This window comes from Staurois parvus, unplaced genomic scaffold (assembly GCF_062004578.1).
Source record: "Staurois parvus isolate SC_StPar_1 unplaced genomic scaffold, SC_StPar_1.0 ptg000297l, whole genome shotgun sequence".
NCBI lineage: Eukaryota > Metazoa > Chordata > Amphibia > Anura > Ranidae > Staurois > Staurois parvus.
Window position 1 is genome coordinate 5,584,947 of NW_028318093.1, and position 19,401 is coordinate 5,604,347.

General features: G+C 40.5%; 1 protein-coding gene across 2 annotated transcripts in view; it reads left to right on the forward strand.

Moving 5' to 3' along the window:
* The window catches only part of TECPR1 (tectonin beta-propeller repeat containing 1), a 110,845-nt gene that overhangs the window by 58,757 nt on the left and 32,687 nt on the right, over nucleotides 1–19,401 (forward strand). For both annotated transcript variants that reach the window (XM_089682743.1, XM_089682742.1), the window contains exons 15-18: nucleotides 2,919–3,046; nucleotides 3,186–3,288; nucleotides 11,579–11,675; nucleotides 16,803–16,882. In XM_089682743.1, the coding sequence (XP_089538869.1) occupies nucleotides 2,919–3,046; nucleotides 3,186–3,288; nucleotides 11,579–11,675; nucleotides 16,803–16,882 (408 nt within the window). The remainder of the gene's footprint in view (nucleotides 1–2,918; nucleotides 3,047–3,185; nucleotides 3,289–11,578; nucleotides 11,676–16,802; nucleotides 16,883–19,401) is intronic.

Here is a 19,401-nt window from a genome sequence, read left to right on the forward strand (position 1 = left end):
GTGTCACCCCATAACAGTTTTATCACTTGTTGATTCTGACAGTAGAGCTGTTATTTTTCCTCTTCCTATAACACGTTTTACAAACGCTCCTTTCACACTTTACAGTGTGTATTACCATGTGCAAAAACCCACCTAAAATATACCACATATTGCCTTCGGAGGTTCCAAAAAAAATCAACAAAATTATATATGATTCTGGCAGCCAGGATCACTATTGCTAAACAGGGAACGGTGGTAACAATTGATCTTGGTTAATGACAAACTCACCTGTATTCTCCATAACAATATGTCGAAATTCAACAAACTGTGGAATCCATGGATTCAATACCCTTCTGTTCCTCAGCGAGGCCATGGCTGGCCCTCCTCTAATTCAACTTCTCTCTTATTCTCTTTTTTTTTCCTTGCTTTTTCTTCTCATTTTTTAATAATTTTCTTTATTATTTTTTGATGTACTTAAGTTTAGTACCTGACTGATGTTGTGGTCATATTCTCAGGGGCTTAAATATAATATATGCTCCTAATAGTGAAATATGTTCTGAAACAATGATGTCTGCTGCTTATCCCTTTTGCCTATGGGTTGTGTGAGATGGACTTCTGGTCTCTACATTTGTGTGCTACAGTGTTCATTTACTTATTTTTTCTGTCAATGCAACTTATGTTATATGTGGATTATTATCTTTATACCTCTCATTCTTACCTGTCCTTTTCAATAAAAAGATTGGAATACAAAATATACCACATAAAGTGTGGGAGATAATCCACACCTTAATGTTGGGCAAACATGCTGCAAAAAAATTTAAGTATTTATCTTCTGCACTCCATGATTCTGTTATATATTTGATCTGAGTATCCGGGTTCTTCCTTGAGTAGGTACAGTCAGGTCCATAAATATTGGGACATCTACACAATTCTAACATTTTTGGCTCTCTACACCACCACAATGGATTTGAAATGAAACGAACAAGATGTGCTTTAACTGCAGACTGTCAGCTTTAATTTGAGGGTATTTACATCCAAATCAGGTGAACGGTGTAGGAATTACAACAGTTTGCATATGTGCCTCCCACTTGTTAAGGGACCAAAAGTAATGGGACAGAATAATAATCATAAATCAAACTTTCACTTTTTAATACTTGGTTGCAAATCCTTTGCAGTCAATGACAGCCTGAAGTCTGGAACGCATAGACATCACCAGACGCTGGGTTTCATCCCTGGTGATGCTCTGCCAGGCCTCTACTGCAACTGTCTTCAGTTCCTGCTTGTTCTTGGGGCATTTTCCCTTCAGTTTTGTCTTCAGCAAGTGAAATGCATGCTCAATTGGATTCAGGTCAGGTGATTGACTTGGCCATTGCATAACATTCCACTTCTTTCCCTTAAAAAACTCTTTGGTTGCTTTTGCAGTATGCTTTGGGTCATTGTCCATCTGCACTGTGAAGCGGCGTCCAATGAGTTCTGAAGCATTTGGCTGAATATGAGCAGAAAATATTGCCCGAAACACTTCAGAATTCATCCTGCTGCTTTTGTCAGCAGTCACATCATCAATAAATACAAGAGAACCAGTTCCATTGGCAGCCATACATGCCCACGCCATGACACTACCACCACCATGCTTCACTGATGAGGTGGTATGCTTAGGATCATGAGCAGTTCCTTTCCTTCTCCATACTCTTCTCTTCCCATCACTCTGGTACAAGTTGATCTCGGTCTCATCTGTCCATAGGATGTTGTTCCAGAACTGTGAAGGCTTTTTTAGATGTCGTTTGGCAAACTCTAATCTGGCCTTCCTGTTTTTGAGGCTCACCAATGGTTTACATCTTGTGGTGAACCTTCTGTATTCACTCTGGTGAAGTCTTCTCTTGATTGTTGACTTTGACACACATACACCTACCTCCTGGAGAGTGTTCTTGATCTGGCCAACTGTTGTGAAGGGTGTTTTCTTCACCAGGGAAAGAATTCTTCGGTCATCCACCACAGTTGTTTTTCGTGGTCTTCCGGGTCTTTTGGTGTTGCTGAGCTCACCGATGCGTTCCTTCTTTTTAAGAATGTTCCAAACAGTTGTTTTGGCCACGCCTAATGTTTTTGCCATCTCTCTGATGGGTTTGTTTTGTTTTTTCAGCCTAATGATGGTTTGCTTCACTGATAGTGACAGCTCTTTGGATCTCATCTTGAGAGTTGACAGCAACAGATTCCAAATGCAAATAGCACACTTGAAATTAACTCTGGACCTTTTATCTGCTCATTGTAATTGGGATAATGAGGGAATAACACACACCTGGCCATGGAACAGCTGAGAAGCCAATTGTCCCATTACTTTTGGTCCCTTAACAAGTGGGAGGCACATATGCAAACTGTTGTAATTCCTACACCGTTCACCTGATTTGGATGTAAATACCCTCAAATTAAAGCTGACAGTCTGCAGTTAAAGAACATCTTGTTTGTTTAATTTCAAATCCATTGTGGTGGTGTATAGAGCCAAAAATGTTAGAATTGTGTCGATGTCCCAATATTTATGGACCTGACTGTATATGAGTTTATGCTGTTACTTGTCTTGTTTATGCTTGGTTAAGAATATATCCACCCCGACCAATTTTAGGGAGAGAGGGAAAGATTTGTTCACAGAGTCCAAATTACTACTACCCTCCACCCATTAGAAACTTGATTAACTCTGCTCCTACACCATAGCTGTACTTTCTTTTCTCAAATTTACACCAAGCAGTGATGTGTCCTATATATTACAGTCCCCTGGTCAAGAAATGTTATGGTCGTGATGGGGGAGTAGGGCTTGAATCTTAATTTGTGATCAGCCAATAATTGATTGAATCTGCAGAGTCTATCCAACAATAATTAATGTGTTTTACATGAATTTCCTCTTTAATACTAGTAGTGATTTATAGTGACAACCTATGCCATAATTGCAGGTTCTGGCGTCCGATAGGAGGACACCTGCGAATGGTGGAGAGCAGCAGTTGTGGTGTAGTGTGGGGAATTGGCTATGACCACACAGCATGGGTTTACACAGGAGGTTATGGAGGAGGCTTCATGCAAGGTAATAAATATCAATATCGGATATGACAATTCTCTATACCCAGTTGAGTAGAATTTTTACCTGATTTGAGCTGTCAACTCTGTTATCAAAAACTGATATTTTTCTTGTTTTTTTTTTTTTTTCTTAAATTTCACTCTAGGGTTAGACAGCAGCAAAAATAACACATTTCCTCAAAGTGATACAAAATGTGTGTACATATACGAAAACCAGAGGTGGAATCCTGTCACTGGATACAGCAGCATGTGCGTATATTGTTATGATAAATAATACACACCTGATTTACTATATGTTTACATGTGTTGCAGTTAGTCATTCATGTCCTATTCAGTAAGGTAAAATGCATAAACAAACACCCCAGAAGATGCTAATGGAAACCCGTGTTCTGTGCGCTTTTCTCACACTGTGTTCAAAAGTGTGATCTGCCGCAAGTGTCCGTGTATTCCTATTGACAACCCAAACACAGATCGCAATTACAATGCATTTGCCTGTAAAGAATCGCATGGTACCCCAGTAGTGCATGCACTTCTTTTGGTGTGATCCAGTGCAATTTCAGCCCGTTCAAATTAATAAGCTGAAAAATTGCACTGCACTGAGTCGTATAGGAATTACACAGATTCATATGTGAGCCGGTCTTTAAAGTGACACTAAATGTGACGCTAAGCTACAGTGGGGCAAAAAAGTATTTAGTCAGCCACCAATTGTGCAAGTTCTCCCACTTAAAAAAATGAGAGAGGCCTGTAATTGGCATCATAGGTAGACCTCAACTACGGACTTTCAACTCCCTCCAAAGGTTTTCTATGGGGTTGAGATCTGGAGACTGGCTAGGCCACTCCAGGACCTTGAAATGCTTCTTACGAAGCCACTCCTTCGTTGCCCGGGCGGTATGTTGGGGATCATTGTCATGTTGGAAGACCCAGCCAAGTTTCATCTTCAATGCCCTTGCTGATGGAAGGAGGTTTGCACTCAAAATCTCACGATACGTGACTCCATGCATTCTGTCCTGTACATGGATCAGTCGTCCTGGTCCCTTTGCGGAGAAACCGCCCCAAAGCATGATGTTGCCACCCCCATGCTTCACAGTAGGTATGGTGTTCTTTGGATGCAACTCCGCATTCTCTCTCCTCCAAACATGACGAGTTGTGTTTCTACCAAACCGTTCTATTTTGGTTTCATCTGACCATATGACATTCTCCCAATCCTCTTCTGGATCATCCAAATGCTCTCTAGCAAACTTCAGATGGGCCCGGACATGTACTGGCTTAAGCAGGGGGACACGTCTGGCACTGCAGGATCTGAGTCCCTGGCAGCGTAGTGTGTTACTGATGGTAGCCTTTGTTACGTTGGTCCCAGCTCTCTGCAGGTCATTCACTAGGTCCCCCCGTGTGGTCCTGGGATTTTTGCTCACCGTTCTTGTGATCATTTTGACCCCACGGGGTGAGATCTTGCGTGGAGCCCCAGATCGAGGGAGATTATCAGTGGTCTTGTATGTCTTCCATTTTCTAATTCTTGCTCCCACAGTTGATTTGTTCACACCAAATTGCTTGCCAATTGCAGATTCAGTCTTCCCAGCCTGGTGCAGGTCTACAATTTTGTTTCTGGTGTCCTTCGACAGCTCTTAGGTCTTCACCATAGTGGAGTTTGGAGTGTGACTGTTTGAGGTTGTGGATAGGTGTCTTTAATACTGATAACAAGTTGAAACAGGTGCCATTGATACAGGTAATGAGTGCAGGACAGAGGAGCCTCTTAAAGAAGAAGGTACAGGTCTGTGAGAGCCAGAAATCTTGCTTGTTTGTAGGTGACCAAATACTTATTTTCCACCATAATTTGCAAATAAAATCTTTCCAAATTAGCCAATGTGATTGTCTGGATTTTTTTTTCTCATTTTGTCTCTCATAGTTGAGGTCTACCTATGATGCCAATAACAGGCCTCTCTCATCTTTTTAAGTGGGAGAACTTGCACAATTGGTGGCTGACTAAATACTTTTTTGTCCCACTGTATATCCTTATTCTCCAAAAATAATTCATGTGCATTGACTAAGAAATGGTCCAGTCATTTATTTTAGTGGAATTGTTTCATACTGTGTTTTTCTGCCTCCTTGTGATGTCCTCTATGAGCTTCTAAATCTCTTTTTTCCTTCTCACTTCCGCTTGTTTGGAACAAGCAGTCCATATTAGTTGCAGTCATGTGTACTGCTCCATGCACACTACACTTCCCATACTCTATAGTCCCTAGTGCATCTTGGAAGGAAGCAAGAGAGGGTGGTTTGTTCATATATACAGTGGGACCTTAAAGAATGAATGTAGTCACCCTCTAACAAGTCAGATGATATTAGCAAAAAAGGAATTTGGAGGAGGCTGTGAGTATTAGATTATACTCTTTCAGTTAAAGATACATACTTGAATAGAATTTGGTTAAAACCAGGGTTTAATGTGTCTTTGAGTAAAATCAATTCTGATCATTTTCTGTTGGTGAGTGTTTTTTACACTTCCTTACCGAAATTCGATTTAATATTTTGCTAATGTTTATCTTTGATTGATCTATCAAAGTATATTTGAGAAATAAATATGCGTATATAAATAAATATGAAAGTTAGCAAATATAATTCAAAGCTAGCGTTTAAAACACTAAAAGGTAAAAAGACCAGTCTTAGTTAAAATTCCATAAGGTGCATATAGTGACAATTGTGATCTAAAGCTCCAATAGTGTAGTGCACCTTCCTAACGCGTTTCGTGTAACACACACTTTGTCAAAGCCCTTTTGACAAAAAGTGTGTTACACAAAATGCGTTAGATTGGTGCTCCTAACTATTACAAGCACACCGCACGGCCTTATACATGACCGGCGGCCATATTGGATCATTTTATGTAAGTGTCTGATTTTTTGGGGGGTTTTTTATGTCACCTTTATCTGAAGCAATAAAACTACTACACTATTGGAGCTTTTCTTCTCTTGGGCTCGTTTCTTGTACCGGCGAGCCCCCCTTCTCCTAAGGTGCTTCTTCCAACCTGATCTATGCATATTTGCATGATCCCCCTGATGGCTGAGATCTGTATTGCGTGAGACTGGTAACCTGTCCTGATGGCTGAGATCTGTATTGCTGGAGACTGGTAATCCTGGATGGATGACACCTGGTGGTTAGTTCCTGCCTTGACGACTTTATCTGTGTGCAAAGTTTCCATTCCCTAAGTACCAAGGAGTAGGTCTTATATACTCCAACGCACAATCATTTGTGCTATCTGGTTATTGCAATGTGCACCTATTTTCACAGCCACAGCAATCACAGAAATTCGCAATATATATCATACTGACTAAATCACAATTGTCACTATATGCACCTTATGGGATTTTACCTAAGACTGGTCTTTTTACCTTTTAGCGTTGTTAAACGCTAGCTTAGAATATTACTATTATATTTACTAACTTTCATATTTATTTATATACGCATATTTATTACTCATCAATATTATTTTAGCGCTGCATATTTTTTACTTGTTTAGATTTCACTGGAGGATTCTGAGGTTTCCCTCTTTATGCTGGCAGCTCTCCATCTATACCACAACCCAGCGCTCATATATTTTGTCCCTTTTATATTTGAGAAATATTGCCATTGTTACAGGAGAAACATGGGGGCAGCCATTGCTGTGATCTGTTTAAAATGCTAATTGCATGGCTTTCATGCAGAGATACTTAACGTCAATACTTTAAATCTTTAAACCAGAACAAGCATGCAGATATGGACTTCTGACACTTTTTCTGACTTTCAAGATCTGCATGTTTGTCCCAGGTCAGGGACTTGGTAAATACTGAAGCTTCTGGAAAAGCATAATAAATAGGTATCTTACACCTTCAGAAAGTGATAAACAACAGCAGTCCCCATATTTCTATGACAGTTTACTTTATCCCTGCATCCTCCATCGGTAATGTCAAAACCTTATAACAACTTTATATTATTTTCAGAAATGATTATAGGGTGCTTTAGAAACATAGGTAAAATTAGTAATTGGTTAGGCAAATAATGCATGCCTTAAAGTGGTTGTAAGCCCTATATACTGTACATATACCTAGCAAAGTGACTGGCCTTAGGTGATACACAGAGATGAAAACTAATCCTTCTACATAAATTGTACAGCTCACAGGAACAGAGCTGAGGCTGCCAATCTGCTGGGGGTCCCTCCTCTGTCACCATTTTTCTCTTGGTGTCAGGAAAACTTGTCAGAACTGATTCATGCTGACAGGAATGACGCTTACACACTACAGAGGGATATGCTTTGTTCATACTTCATGTCTGAGGTTTACAACCACTTTTAAGCTTCATGAATTGAGCCTATAATTTTGTTCAACTTGTTTTTAGTTTTCTCTTCAAAAAATGAAAATCTCCATTGGAGTTGAATGGTAAAAATTGGTTTCTTTCGATCCATTTTTAAACTGGTATGAAAGAGTCCTAGCTAAAGTTTGGTTTGCTGTTCAGTTGGGGCTATTCATTGTTAATTGCACTAAACATTGTGAGCACTAGATGGCAGAGACATATCGGAACATTCTTGTTTTCCTTCTTTTGTAAGTAAAGCAAGTTCTTTTTTGTTTACTGTTTTGAAGCTGAATCCAAATATAATTTTGGTCTAAAATCTGATAACGTTAACGTATCCTGCCTGTCTAACCCCCTTGATCAAAAGGATTCTATGACCCTCTAATCCCAGATGCATACTTATCTGAATCTGACCATTGTGGCCTTCTGCAGTTCTAAGATCCTGAAATCTTCCTTGCCACTGGCTTAGTCTGTGCAGTGGGTCCTCATAACCACAGGAGATAGCCAGGAGGTAGAAAAATGTTGGTTGCAAGCTGTAAAAATTGAAGAAAGCCGCAGGCATCAGATTCAGGTAAGTATGCCCCTAGAACAACAGTGTGGAATACTTTTAATCAGGGGGTAGGGGAGGCTAGGCATGCAAGATGAATGTACTTTGTCTAAAAGTACACTTTTCCTTAAAGGAGAAGTAGGGCTAAAGCTCTCTTAGCCATACTTCTCCTGTGGGTCACAGGAGTGCACTTTGTTCTGCACTCCTGTGACTCATATTTAGCCATCAGTGGGCTAAAGTCCACTGTTGGCTGACGTCACTGAGCTGGTCCCGGCTCTGGAAAAATCCTGACTTTAACCACTTGACAACTGCGCTATAGCCAAATGATGGCTACAGCGCGGTTGTCCAGTTCTGGGAGGGCGTCGTATGACGTCCTCCCAGAATGCGCCCTCCCGCACGCCCCTAGCGGAGTGCACCCAGTGCTCTCCGTGATCACTGCGGACACAGCTGATGACATGATGAGGTAAAAGGCCAATCACAGCAGCATTTTACCATGTGATCAGCTGTGTCCAATGACACAGCATATGACGTAGCATATCACAATGTAAATACAGTTGCCGGTTATCGGCAGCACTTTCCTCACACTGTCACAACGTGAGGAAAGTACTGACGATTACGGGCAAATGACACAGAGGACATCTGCACCGATCATCAAGGCACTGATGATCTGTGCCCCGATGATCAATGCTCAGCAGTGCCACCCATCAAGGCCACCAATCAGTGCTGCCCAGTCAGTGCTGTCAGTCACCGCTGCCAGTCAGTGCCCATCATTGCTGCATATCAGTGCCGCCTCATAATTGCCACCTCATGAGTGCAGCCTATCAGTGCAGCCTCATCAATGCACATCAGTGAAGGAGAAAAATTACCTGTTTGCTAAATTTTAGAATAGAAACAAAGAAAATAAAACACCCAGTGGCAATTAAATCCCAACAAAGAAAGCTCTATGTGTGTGAAAAAAAAAAAAAAATTCCATATGGGTACAATGTTGCATGACAGTGCATATGTCATTCAAAGTGCGACGGCACTGAAATCTGGAGATTGGCCTGGGCACGAAGGGAGTAAAAGTGCCCAGTAGGCAAGTGGTAAAGTCCGGACCTACCTAGGTGCCTGGATTGGCAGCTGGCTCAGTCTCTCAACATGTTGCTGAGAGCCTGAGCCAGCCACACCCACCCCCTCCACAGCCCAGAGTTCCAATGAGAGCTGGAAAGGAAAAGCAGGGAGCCAGAGACTGATAGTTACCAGCTTTTTGAGCAGTGAATACCGATAACTGAGAGCTCAGCAGTCTTTGATCGTTCAGCTCCTGGTCTTAGAGGCGGCAGGGTACAGATGCAGCATCAGAGCAATGCTGCTTCTACCTAGGTGAATATGTGTTTGTTCTTTTTTTTAAATCCCAAACTTCCCCTTTAAAACAAAACATGCACCCATACCAACTGGAGTCTGTAAAATTCAAACATCATACATTTGTTGCATTATATATACTTTCAGGTATGTGAATCTGATAAATGGATGTTTAAAATCTTAAAAAAACAGGTTTTGGCTCTAATCAATATAGCAATAAAGGTACTTCATTATTTCAGGCTCTGCACTGGGCATGGATGAGAAACAAACAGTCTCCAGGCTCCTCTCAGGGAAGACTGGGGTTCTACAGATAATAAAAAGTTCAGGCTCAGAAAAAATCCTCTCATCGTACAAAAGATTGGCTTCAGAGAAACATTAATTAAGGATCCAATATATTTTTGTGTCCATTAAACATTATAACTTTATTGTTACTTAAGCTTTCTATAATGGCTCTGTATTCTAGACTCCTGCTAGATATTAAAATGTTAGGTATTAAATGTGTGCAGGGGCGGACTGACCATTCGAGCACTCGGGCACTGCCCGAGGGCCCGGGGTCAGTAGGGGGCCCCATGAGATGCCCCTGGTACCTTTCATTGTTTTTTTTCATAGGCTTTTTTGGGTGTGGGCGAGGGTATGGTGGCCCCATGATCCCCTATTGCCCGGGTGCCCCATGAGTTGTCAGTCCGCCCCTAAATGTATATATTTAGCATAAATTAGCATTGTGCATGGGAGATAGTCATGCCTTCTTGGAGGAATTTGCATATTATCCTGTATTGCTTGCTGCTCTGGCGGATCCAAACCCAATACTTTTGTTCTGTAGGGGAGACATTCCCAACTCCATCCATTATAGTCTCTCTGTACTTTAACTACTCACACCCCAGACTGTTCAAAGATAAATTATTTTAACCTCTGCTCCATACCCACTTCAGTCTACAGATATCATTACATACAGAGAGATGTACTGAAGATCTATTTTATTCAGATTGCACAAGATTAGCACGGCTGTAGCAAGATGCTGTAGCTCCAACCAGAAATACTGAGAAAGCCATATTTAGTTTAAGCAATGCATAAGGAAAGCTGGCGCTCCAGTGCAACGGTTTTAATCAAATGCTTTTTATTACAGTTTATGAAGTACAGTCATGTACAAATCCAGTGCGTTTCAGCCATCAGGCCTTAGTCATGGCTATGATTAAGGCCTAAATATAAACAAAGTGCACCGCTAATAAATAGATAAAATAATAATAATAATAATGTCCGTATAAATAAATAAATAGTTCTTAAGGTGACAATCTGTGCATAAAGTGTCAGTGCTTGTGCTTTGAAAAAGTGGGGTAAAAATACGCACTCACCAGATGCGTAATGAAATTACGCATGTAAATCAATCAACAGAGGTCCCATTTAAGGAAGCAGATTAGGCCAGGTAAAGGATTATCCTCCCTCTGGGTCTGGTGAATGTGTATTCTTACCCCACTTTTTCAAAGCACAAGCACTGAAGTATTTTCGGAGTTGACATTTTATGCACGGATTGTCGCCTTAAGAACTATTTATTTATACAGACATTATTATTTATTAGCGCTGCACTTTGTTTATATTTATGATTGAGGTTTTATTTGGTTACCCGTAGTGCAATAGCTGCTTTATATTGAAAGCGCTCACTTTCTTACACTCTTTTATGATTAAGGCCTGCAGGCCGAAACGTGTTGGATCCTTACATGACTTTACTACACAAACTTTTGACAAGCATTTGATTATAGTCATTGCACTTCAGCGCCAGCTTTCCTTATGCATTGCTTGAACATTGGAGGGTAACAGAGACCTTCCTAGCTGGAAGCCCATACCTCTAAGCTGTGGATGATTAAAGGAGGTAGTAGCTCTGTTTCACCTGTCTCATGCTTAGTTTAGCTTCAAGGAATCATAGGAGGAGGTTTCCAATCACTACTTCTCTTTGTGTCCACCAGGGCATTGCTGTGAGCTGAATGTTCCATTTCCCTATACTGGAGTTCATTCTCCATACATTTTTGTGGGGAATTTACTAAGGAGAGACTAATACTATAACCAGCTATATAGAGAGAATGCATTCAGAGAGAGAAAGTAAGAAGTTTAGCTCAAAGCCGTACTCTGGTCACTAGTACAAAAATCCCTGGCTCTATCCAAACACAAAGCTGGAGTTGCACTTTTAACTGGACTATATCACCTTAGCATAGTAGCAGTGTTTTCTTGATTACATTGGTAGTTCATTGACTGACTTGACATATTTCCTGGAGTTGTTTTTTAATGTTCTATTGATTGACTTGACATGTTTCCTTGAGTCTTTCTTTAATGTTATGGTGTCATGTTATGTAGCGGGCTGTTAACAGACAGATACATGTGGAGCGATGCAAGTGGACTGCAGGAATGCACAAAGACCAACACAAAGCCTCCCTCTCCACAGTGGTCCTGGGTAAGACAGTTCACTGTTTTTCATTAACTGTCACTAAAACTTGCCTTCTTTTGTAAAGAGTTTTGGCCGTGCAAGAGTTAATCATTGTTTGTTTTGAAGGATAGAACTTCTGCAGTGTTTTTTCGGCTATAATACCGGCTAATGTTTACTCTTCTGAAACCATCTATCTGTGCACATAACAGTGTGTAAATAGGAACCCCATATTGGCAGCATTTCACACACTGTTAATTATGAAACAAGGAAGCTCAGTACTTAGGAACACTAGAAAAAGCAAACACACTAATGTCCTGTTTCTCCATACTATTTTGTTTTAAATGCCACTGGTGTTTTTTTTTTTTTTTTTTTTTTTTGCGTCACTCTATTATAGAGATGCAAGTTATCTTTAGAATAATCTATGTGTAAAGGTCATGTGTGTTGCATTTCCGGGGTCTGCTGCAATTAGCTTTCTGATCACTAGATGGTGCTTGTCTAATGGCTCTAGCAAATCATTCTTATGGCAACATAACCCCTGTCTGAATGCATTGTTATGTCTAGATTTTATTTATGAACATTTTTTATGTATTGATTTCTTCTGTATGGACATTCTTCTAGTATTGCTATGACTTGTGCAATTGTTTTACCAGCATTTGCAGAAGTGCGCCTGCAGTAACATTTTATTATTGTTTCGGTGACCAGAAAAAAAAAATATGTGGCCTTTTGTTTGCTATGTCATGTTTTTATTTGATGTACAGATTTGTAGATTTGCCCCCTCTATTATTTGTTTGTCAAATGGTGCAACTAGCATATTTGCTAAAACTCAACTGTAATAATATCAATCAAAGGGTAAGCCACTCTTCAGTTGTGTTGTACCCAGTGAATTATTATGGGTCTGAACTGACCTGTAGAGGCGCACTTCAATTAGAGAAGTAAAGTGCAGCAATAATAATTAGAAAGCACAGCTTGTACAGGTATATGCAATGAACAAATATTGCTCATTATGTATACATGCTTGGCTTTTGGTTTAGTGATGCTATACAAATGGAGTGGATCCATGCACAATATTGCTAGATGTTTGGTTCTGGCTATACATCCAAAACCACCTTTCATATAACCATTTTCTCAAAATAACTATCAGATAATAGGTGTGGACATTTTGGAATAAATGGCTCTATACAAGTAGGCTGTCTCTGTGCTGTACAGGTAACAGTTCTGAGTGCACAGTTGGCCTTTGGGGCACAAAGGCATAATTTGTATGGAACCATGCACTCTTCTTAAAAGGAAACCTCCTCTGACAAAATAATGAATGACACCATTGTTAAAATCCCTTCTGCAAATCATGGTTGCCTGGCTGTCATGCTAACCCTGTGGCTTAATTTTTTGACAATGCATAGGTGGTTCCCAGAACATTTTCAAGCTAACCAGCAAAAAAAAAATCATCTACACAGATTAAAAAGTTGCATATATGTTGAAGTCACATTCTCGTGCCAAAGCTTCCCTTCAAAATGTGGCCTCTGGCCCACAATTACAGTGTTCAGTATAAATGAGTACACCCCAATAGATTTGTCAGAAAACCTTTTACTTTCCTTTCAGAATCAACATTTTCCATTGGACACTATACTACAAAATACTCCCACAAATGTGGGCCATTGATTGCAAAAAATTCATTCTAGACCTTGGTGCAAAAATTAATACACCCCAATGAAAGTCTTAAAAGCAAATCTAAATTTTTTACAACAAAATCCTAATTTACAAGAATTCAACTACAGGTGAGTTTAATTATTCATTAAACAGGTGCCCAGCAGACATTTGATTATAAAAGGGCATTACTTAACAAAGAAAACCCCTTCCCATTTCATGCTGTCAGCAATAGCACCATATGAAAGAGAAAGTAAATAATTTCTTTGCATAAGAAAGGTGAAGGCTACAAGAAGATCATCAACGTTTTACTTCTCAGTCAGAATACTGTTGCAAAAGTGATAAAATTTAACAAAGATTGAACTGCAACCATCTCACAGACGTCCAGGCTGTCTACGAAAGCTAACGCCTCAGTGGGAGTGTCTTCTGATGAGAAGGGTTGAAGAAAATCGCCATGCAAGTTCACTGCAGTTAGCTAAAGAAGTAGAAAGCCAAACTGGGGTGATTGTTTCCCATGACACAATACGGTGAACACTGCAGAGGAATGGCATATATGGGTGTCATCCACCAAGGAAGCCTTTCCTAAAGCCCATGCACAAAAAAGCTTGCCTAGAATTTGCCAGGGCCCATGCTGAAAAAAGAAGACTACTGGGAGTCTGTACTCTGGAGTGATGAGATCAAGGTAAATGTAATTGGAACTGATGGCTTCAAAACTGTATGGCGTTGCAAAGGTGAGTACAAAGAAAAATGCATGGTGCCTACAGTGAAACATGGTGGTGGCAGTGTCCTTCTGTGGGGCTGCATACGTGCTGCTGGTGTCAGGGAGCTGCATCTCATTGATGGTGTCATGAATTCCCCTGCTTGAGAAAGGAGTGCACTAGAGGCCAGCGCATGCTCCAAAACACGTCGCATTGCATCCTGGTCACTGACATCATCACACCTACACCGACATTGCGGTTCAGCGTGCGTTCCAGCCACCATCTTGAGGAGTACGTGCATGCTGGCTGGCTCCACATCTGTCTCCCTCCTGCAACCACGCTCCCTACCATTGAGACGCGGACGTTACAGGCACCAGTGACAGCCGTTCTACACAGTGTTTCTACACCACAATACCCAACATGCTTTTATTACTCTACTACCATGTGAGTGTTCCTACTTTTATTATATATTAAAGTGGTCTGCTGCACTTAGAGGCTCTTCTTCTTCTCTCCTTATGGTGTCATGAATTCACACACGTACTGCTGTATATTGAAAGAGAAGATGCTATCATCACTCCGTGCCTATGGTCGTCGTGCACTTTTCCAACATGACAATGATCCAAAACACACATCTAAGGCAACTGTTGCATTTCTGAAGAAGAACAGGTTGAAAGTGATTCAGTGACCAAGTATTTCTCCTGATCTGAACCAAATCGAGCACCTATGGGGAATTCTGAAGAGAGAAGTGGAGCATCATTCTCCATCAGACATCCATGCTCTAAAAGCATTCATTCTTGAATGGAAAAGTAGATGTTGCAGTGTATCACCAACTTGTTCATTCCATGCATAGAAGACTTGGTGCTGTCCTTACGAATCATGGAGGTCATACAAAATACATATGTAGTAGTTTTTGTTGTGGGGTGTATTCATTTTTGCATTAAATAATAAATAATTTGAGTAAAACTGAAGATTTTGTAATCTAAGTTATATTATGAACCTTACTTTCATGTGATGAGCTAAACAAATGTTCATAAAACTGTTTTATCAAAATTTTGGAAATTGTTCTTATGGTCATTGAGATATTGATTAAAATCTTACTTTTCAAAAGGGGTGCACTCATTTATGCTGAGCACTGTATTTGACCAATGGCCATCATTTGACAGGTAAGTTAGCCATAATGTGCAATTGCATGAGGCAGAATTGGGTAATTTGAATTGTGTTATCTAATGTTCTGAATTGAGCCCTAAGAGCATGACAGAGTTGGTAATAATAGAACAAATAATTAGGCAGAAGATTAAAGTCCTCTGAGAAAAGGACTTAAATCCCTGTGGTTTGTATAGACAACAAAAATACTTTACACCTCTGTAAGCCCATCCCTGCATATCTGGAATAGAGAGAAGCTCAGAAAGGAAGGGGTTGGACCATAGTGGGTTATTCGGGGAAGTCAGCGACAGATCAGAAGAAATGCAAGTCAACACCCTAAGGAATATAGAGAGGGAGGTATTTCGCATAGTAGTACCTTGGAAGGGAGGCACCTGATATTCTGCAAGGATTCAAAGGAAGTGACTGTAGCAGCCTCTGTAGTGGTACATGCATTAGCTGATGATGGATTGAGCCAATCACAAATATTAAGAAGTTGAGATGCCCGATAATAAACATAAAAGTTAGGGACAGCTAGACCTTCCAAATTAGTGGCCAAATTGAAAACATCTAGAGCAATTCTAGGAGTCTGCTGCTGCCAAAGTAATACCAAGCAAATCATATCAAGTTGTTTAAAAAGTGGAATTGGGTAGTTAGCTAGTACGTAAAGAAATTTGTGTAGAAAAATCATTTTTATGATATTAACCATGCCCATAAGGTCTAACGGGAGGTCCATCCATTGTTGCAGCTGGGAGAGCATGGGGCATATATTGTTGGATATATAGGTGTGTGAAGACTGTAATTCAACTCCTAAGTTTCTAAAGGAGTGTGTCACCTGGAGTCGTGAACAGGATGGAGTGTACCCCCTGGACCCAACTAAGCCCCTGTCAGGGCAGGAGCTGAGGAACGGACAGGCAGGCCTAAACAATGTAACGCACTGGCTGACGACAACCACCACCCACAGACCTAAGTCCCAGGCTGCCCTTCACCAGGGCCCCTGATGGTGGGGATGGACTTGACGCAGCCAGGAACCAGGTCGCGTCCCCCGAGACACCTCAGTTGCGGTAATGGCCACCGCCAATGGTGTGTAGCTGGTGGAAAAGACAATAGAGTAGTTAGGCAGGCTGGGTGACAACAACGGGACAATACGGTACAGGACAGCAGACGAGAATCACAGGTCATGAACCGGGTTCAGCAACAGAGGGTCAGATCAAAGGAGAACACAAAGAATAGTCGAGTCACAAGCCGAGTCAGATTCCAGGAGAGTCACGAGAGTCAGAACAGAGTAATAGCAACACCAAGACACAAGTGCAAAGAGCATGTGCGGACCACAGGCTTATATGTCATCAGCCACACCCCTCTGGGGGATGGACCTCAGAGACCTGAAGGCATAAAGGATTCCCACCATGCTCAGCAGAAATCCAAGATGGATGCCAGCACATGGAGTAACATAACCTCTGGGAAAAGGTAGGACCTTGACAGCCCCACTGCATGGGCTAATGTTATACTTTCCCTAAGTTGGGCTTTAAAGATTTGCAAATTGCACAAAAATATCATTCAGTTAAAAAGTGTTCCCCACTAGAACGGCCACTATATACTTTTGTGCCTTGGTGTTCAAGATTAGTCTATACTTCTAGAAAGCTTGTTCTAGTATATCACACTCTTGTCTCTGCAGGTTTCTGACTGGTACATAGACTTTAATGTTTCTGGTGGAACAGATGGAGAAGGGTGGCAGTACGCAGCAGACTTTCCAGCGTGAGTAGAACAAATCCCATCTACTTCCTGTATCTATTCATTCCAGTTTCCTGTTAGAGGTTTTTGCAATCCTCTTTTAAACCTTCTGGTACATATAGTATACCAGTTCCATACTACGCAGAACACAGCCTTTTATTATTCAGTGGAATTGTGGGGTAACTGAGGCAGCACATAATTATTTATCCTGTAAAAACCAGGGATCTTTGATGCTCTCTTTCACACAGTAAATAAATCAGTATTGCTGTCAAGTATGTAACTATTAAATGGCTCATACTAAAGAATGGTAGTGTGGAACAAGCTGGTGTGTAATTTACCTCATATTTTCATGCTACAGAGTGGCATAAACAGATACAGCTCTCACAATACAGAAATTGTCCTAAAGTCACAAGCCCTCTGTATTTGTCACAGAGATTCTTCGGAGAATTGGAAAATCTCTGTACAATGAAGCTCAATAAGCAGGGAGAAGGAAGTGCAAGGTAGTGAATAGACCTATTGCTCCTGACTGTGTTAAGTTGTCTCTCCACTTCTGAAGGCTGAACTTTAGGCAGATATAAAAGTTACAAAATTAAAGAATATGTAAACCCAACAGTTCATATTCCTGATATGTGCCTGCTGTACCATGTACTTGTATGAAAAAGTATCCTCATCTCTTTGTATTGCTTCCTTTTTGTGAAATCCCTGTTGTTCCTGCCAGTCCCTCTGCTTTCCTATTAAGAACTGACCACATTAGGCAGGAGAATACACAGTGGTCAGTTCTCTAGCTGTGCTGGGAACTCAGCCTGCTTTCCTCCAATGGTTAGACTTGTCCAGATCTCTTTGCCCCCTGCTCAGCCTTTCACTGGGAAGTTCATTGTACTGCTGTTTTTCTTCTCCCTGCTCTCTGTGCAGCTGAAAACAGAAAGAATGTGATCACTTAAAAAAGATGTTTATAATGTCTGTTTTATATATCTATTCACAAATGAAATCCAAAGTTATATGCTGCACTAATAAGGTAAACAATATTAAATAAACGTCCAACATAAACTCCGTGTCCATGAAAAAAAAAACTGTGTTCACCACTGTGTAATCCTCCTGTATAGAATAGTGCTCTTCAACATGTAAAACACCCAAGTGTTCCTTCCACCGAGGCACATGTATGTCCCTTTCACAATGAGTGTGACTATTTGCAGATTGTATGATCCAGAGGCTCTCGTGGATGAACACTCAGTGCTCCTCAGACCACTTCCCAATTGATTAATAAGTGCTCAGAAAAGTTGTAAAAGAAGAGAGCAACAAACTCACATTCTCCTCATGTTTCCATTGGAAGTTCCTTACATGCTCCCGGATAATGGACTCCCAGTCGACCCTTGAGGCAGCGAAACTAGACCAACAAAGTGGCCGTCTATTGGCTCTAAATTATATTTATACACAAATGGTCTGCCTTACATTTTATTTTTTAAACTGAATAGGATATTTTACAAGGTGAGGGTTGACAATCTTTAATACAGCTTTGTAAAATCATTAATACATCCTGAAATTTATTTTTTAAGGCGGTATAAAACCCAAAACCAAAAATGTAATATATTGCAGTTTATCAGTCATTAGATATGGTGGCTGCATTTTGTTTCTTTTTTTAGACTTTTTTTTCCCTCTGTTTTCACCTGGTGATCTGACCAGTCACACACCTCCTTTATTAAAGTGCCCCCATTGCGGATGAAGGTTCACAGGAGCACCTTTGGACAGCAGCATTTTCAATTTGGGGGGAGGGGAGTGTTAGATGCAGATTTAGATACATTAAAAGCGGATCACATACACATGAATCAAAATTTGGCTGTCTCAGTAGGGACTGGATGAATTTTGGTCCATTTATGGGTATCCAGGTTGATCAGAAGTCGTTCTACCGATCAACTTCTGTACAGCCAACCTGTCAATTTTTCCCGAATGATCAGCGCAGCCGCCTATAACCAGCAACACTGATCAGTGTGTTCTGATCATGGGGAAAGCTCCCTGCTGTCAGAACACAATAGCACAACGGGAGTGATTCGATGGGGATGGGGGATTCTGGTAATATTATTATTATTTTTTTTTTTTTTTTTCAACCCTGTTGGTCTTCATTAAAAGATGGTACTGATGCTCTACAATGTAAAAACTGTCAAAAAATTAGGGGTGATTAATTCCCATGTTGAGTGACAATTACTGCAATGATCTTCTAAGTTTCTGGCTTTTAATTTACGAACGCCAGTGATACTTTATGCAACAAGTGGTACAAAATTCAACATACCATTTTTTTTTCCTTTAATATCTTATCCTGATGGTAATAAGAAAATCTTGCTCGATTTCCAGAGTGGAAACATTTTATTTGACTGAAATACAGTATCTCACAGAAGTGAGTACACCCTTTACATTTTTGTAAATATTTTATTATATCTTTTCATGTGACAACACTGAAGAAATGACACTTTGCTGCAATGTAAAGTAGTGAGTGTACAGCTTGTATAACAGTGTAAATTTGCTGTCCCCTCAAAATAACTCAACACACA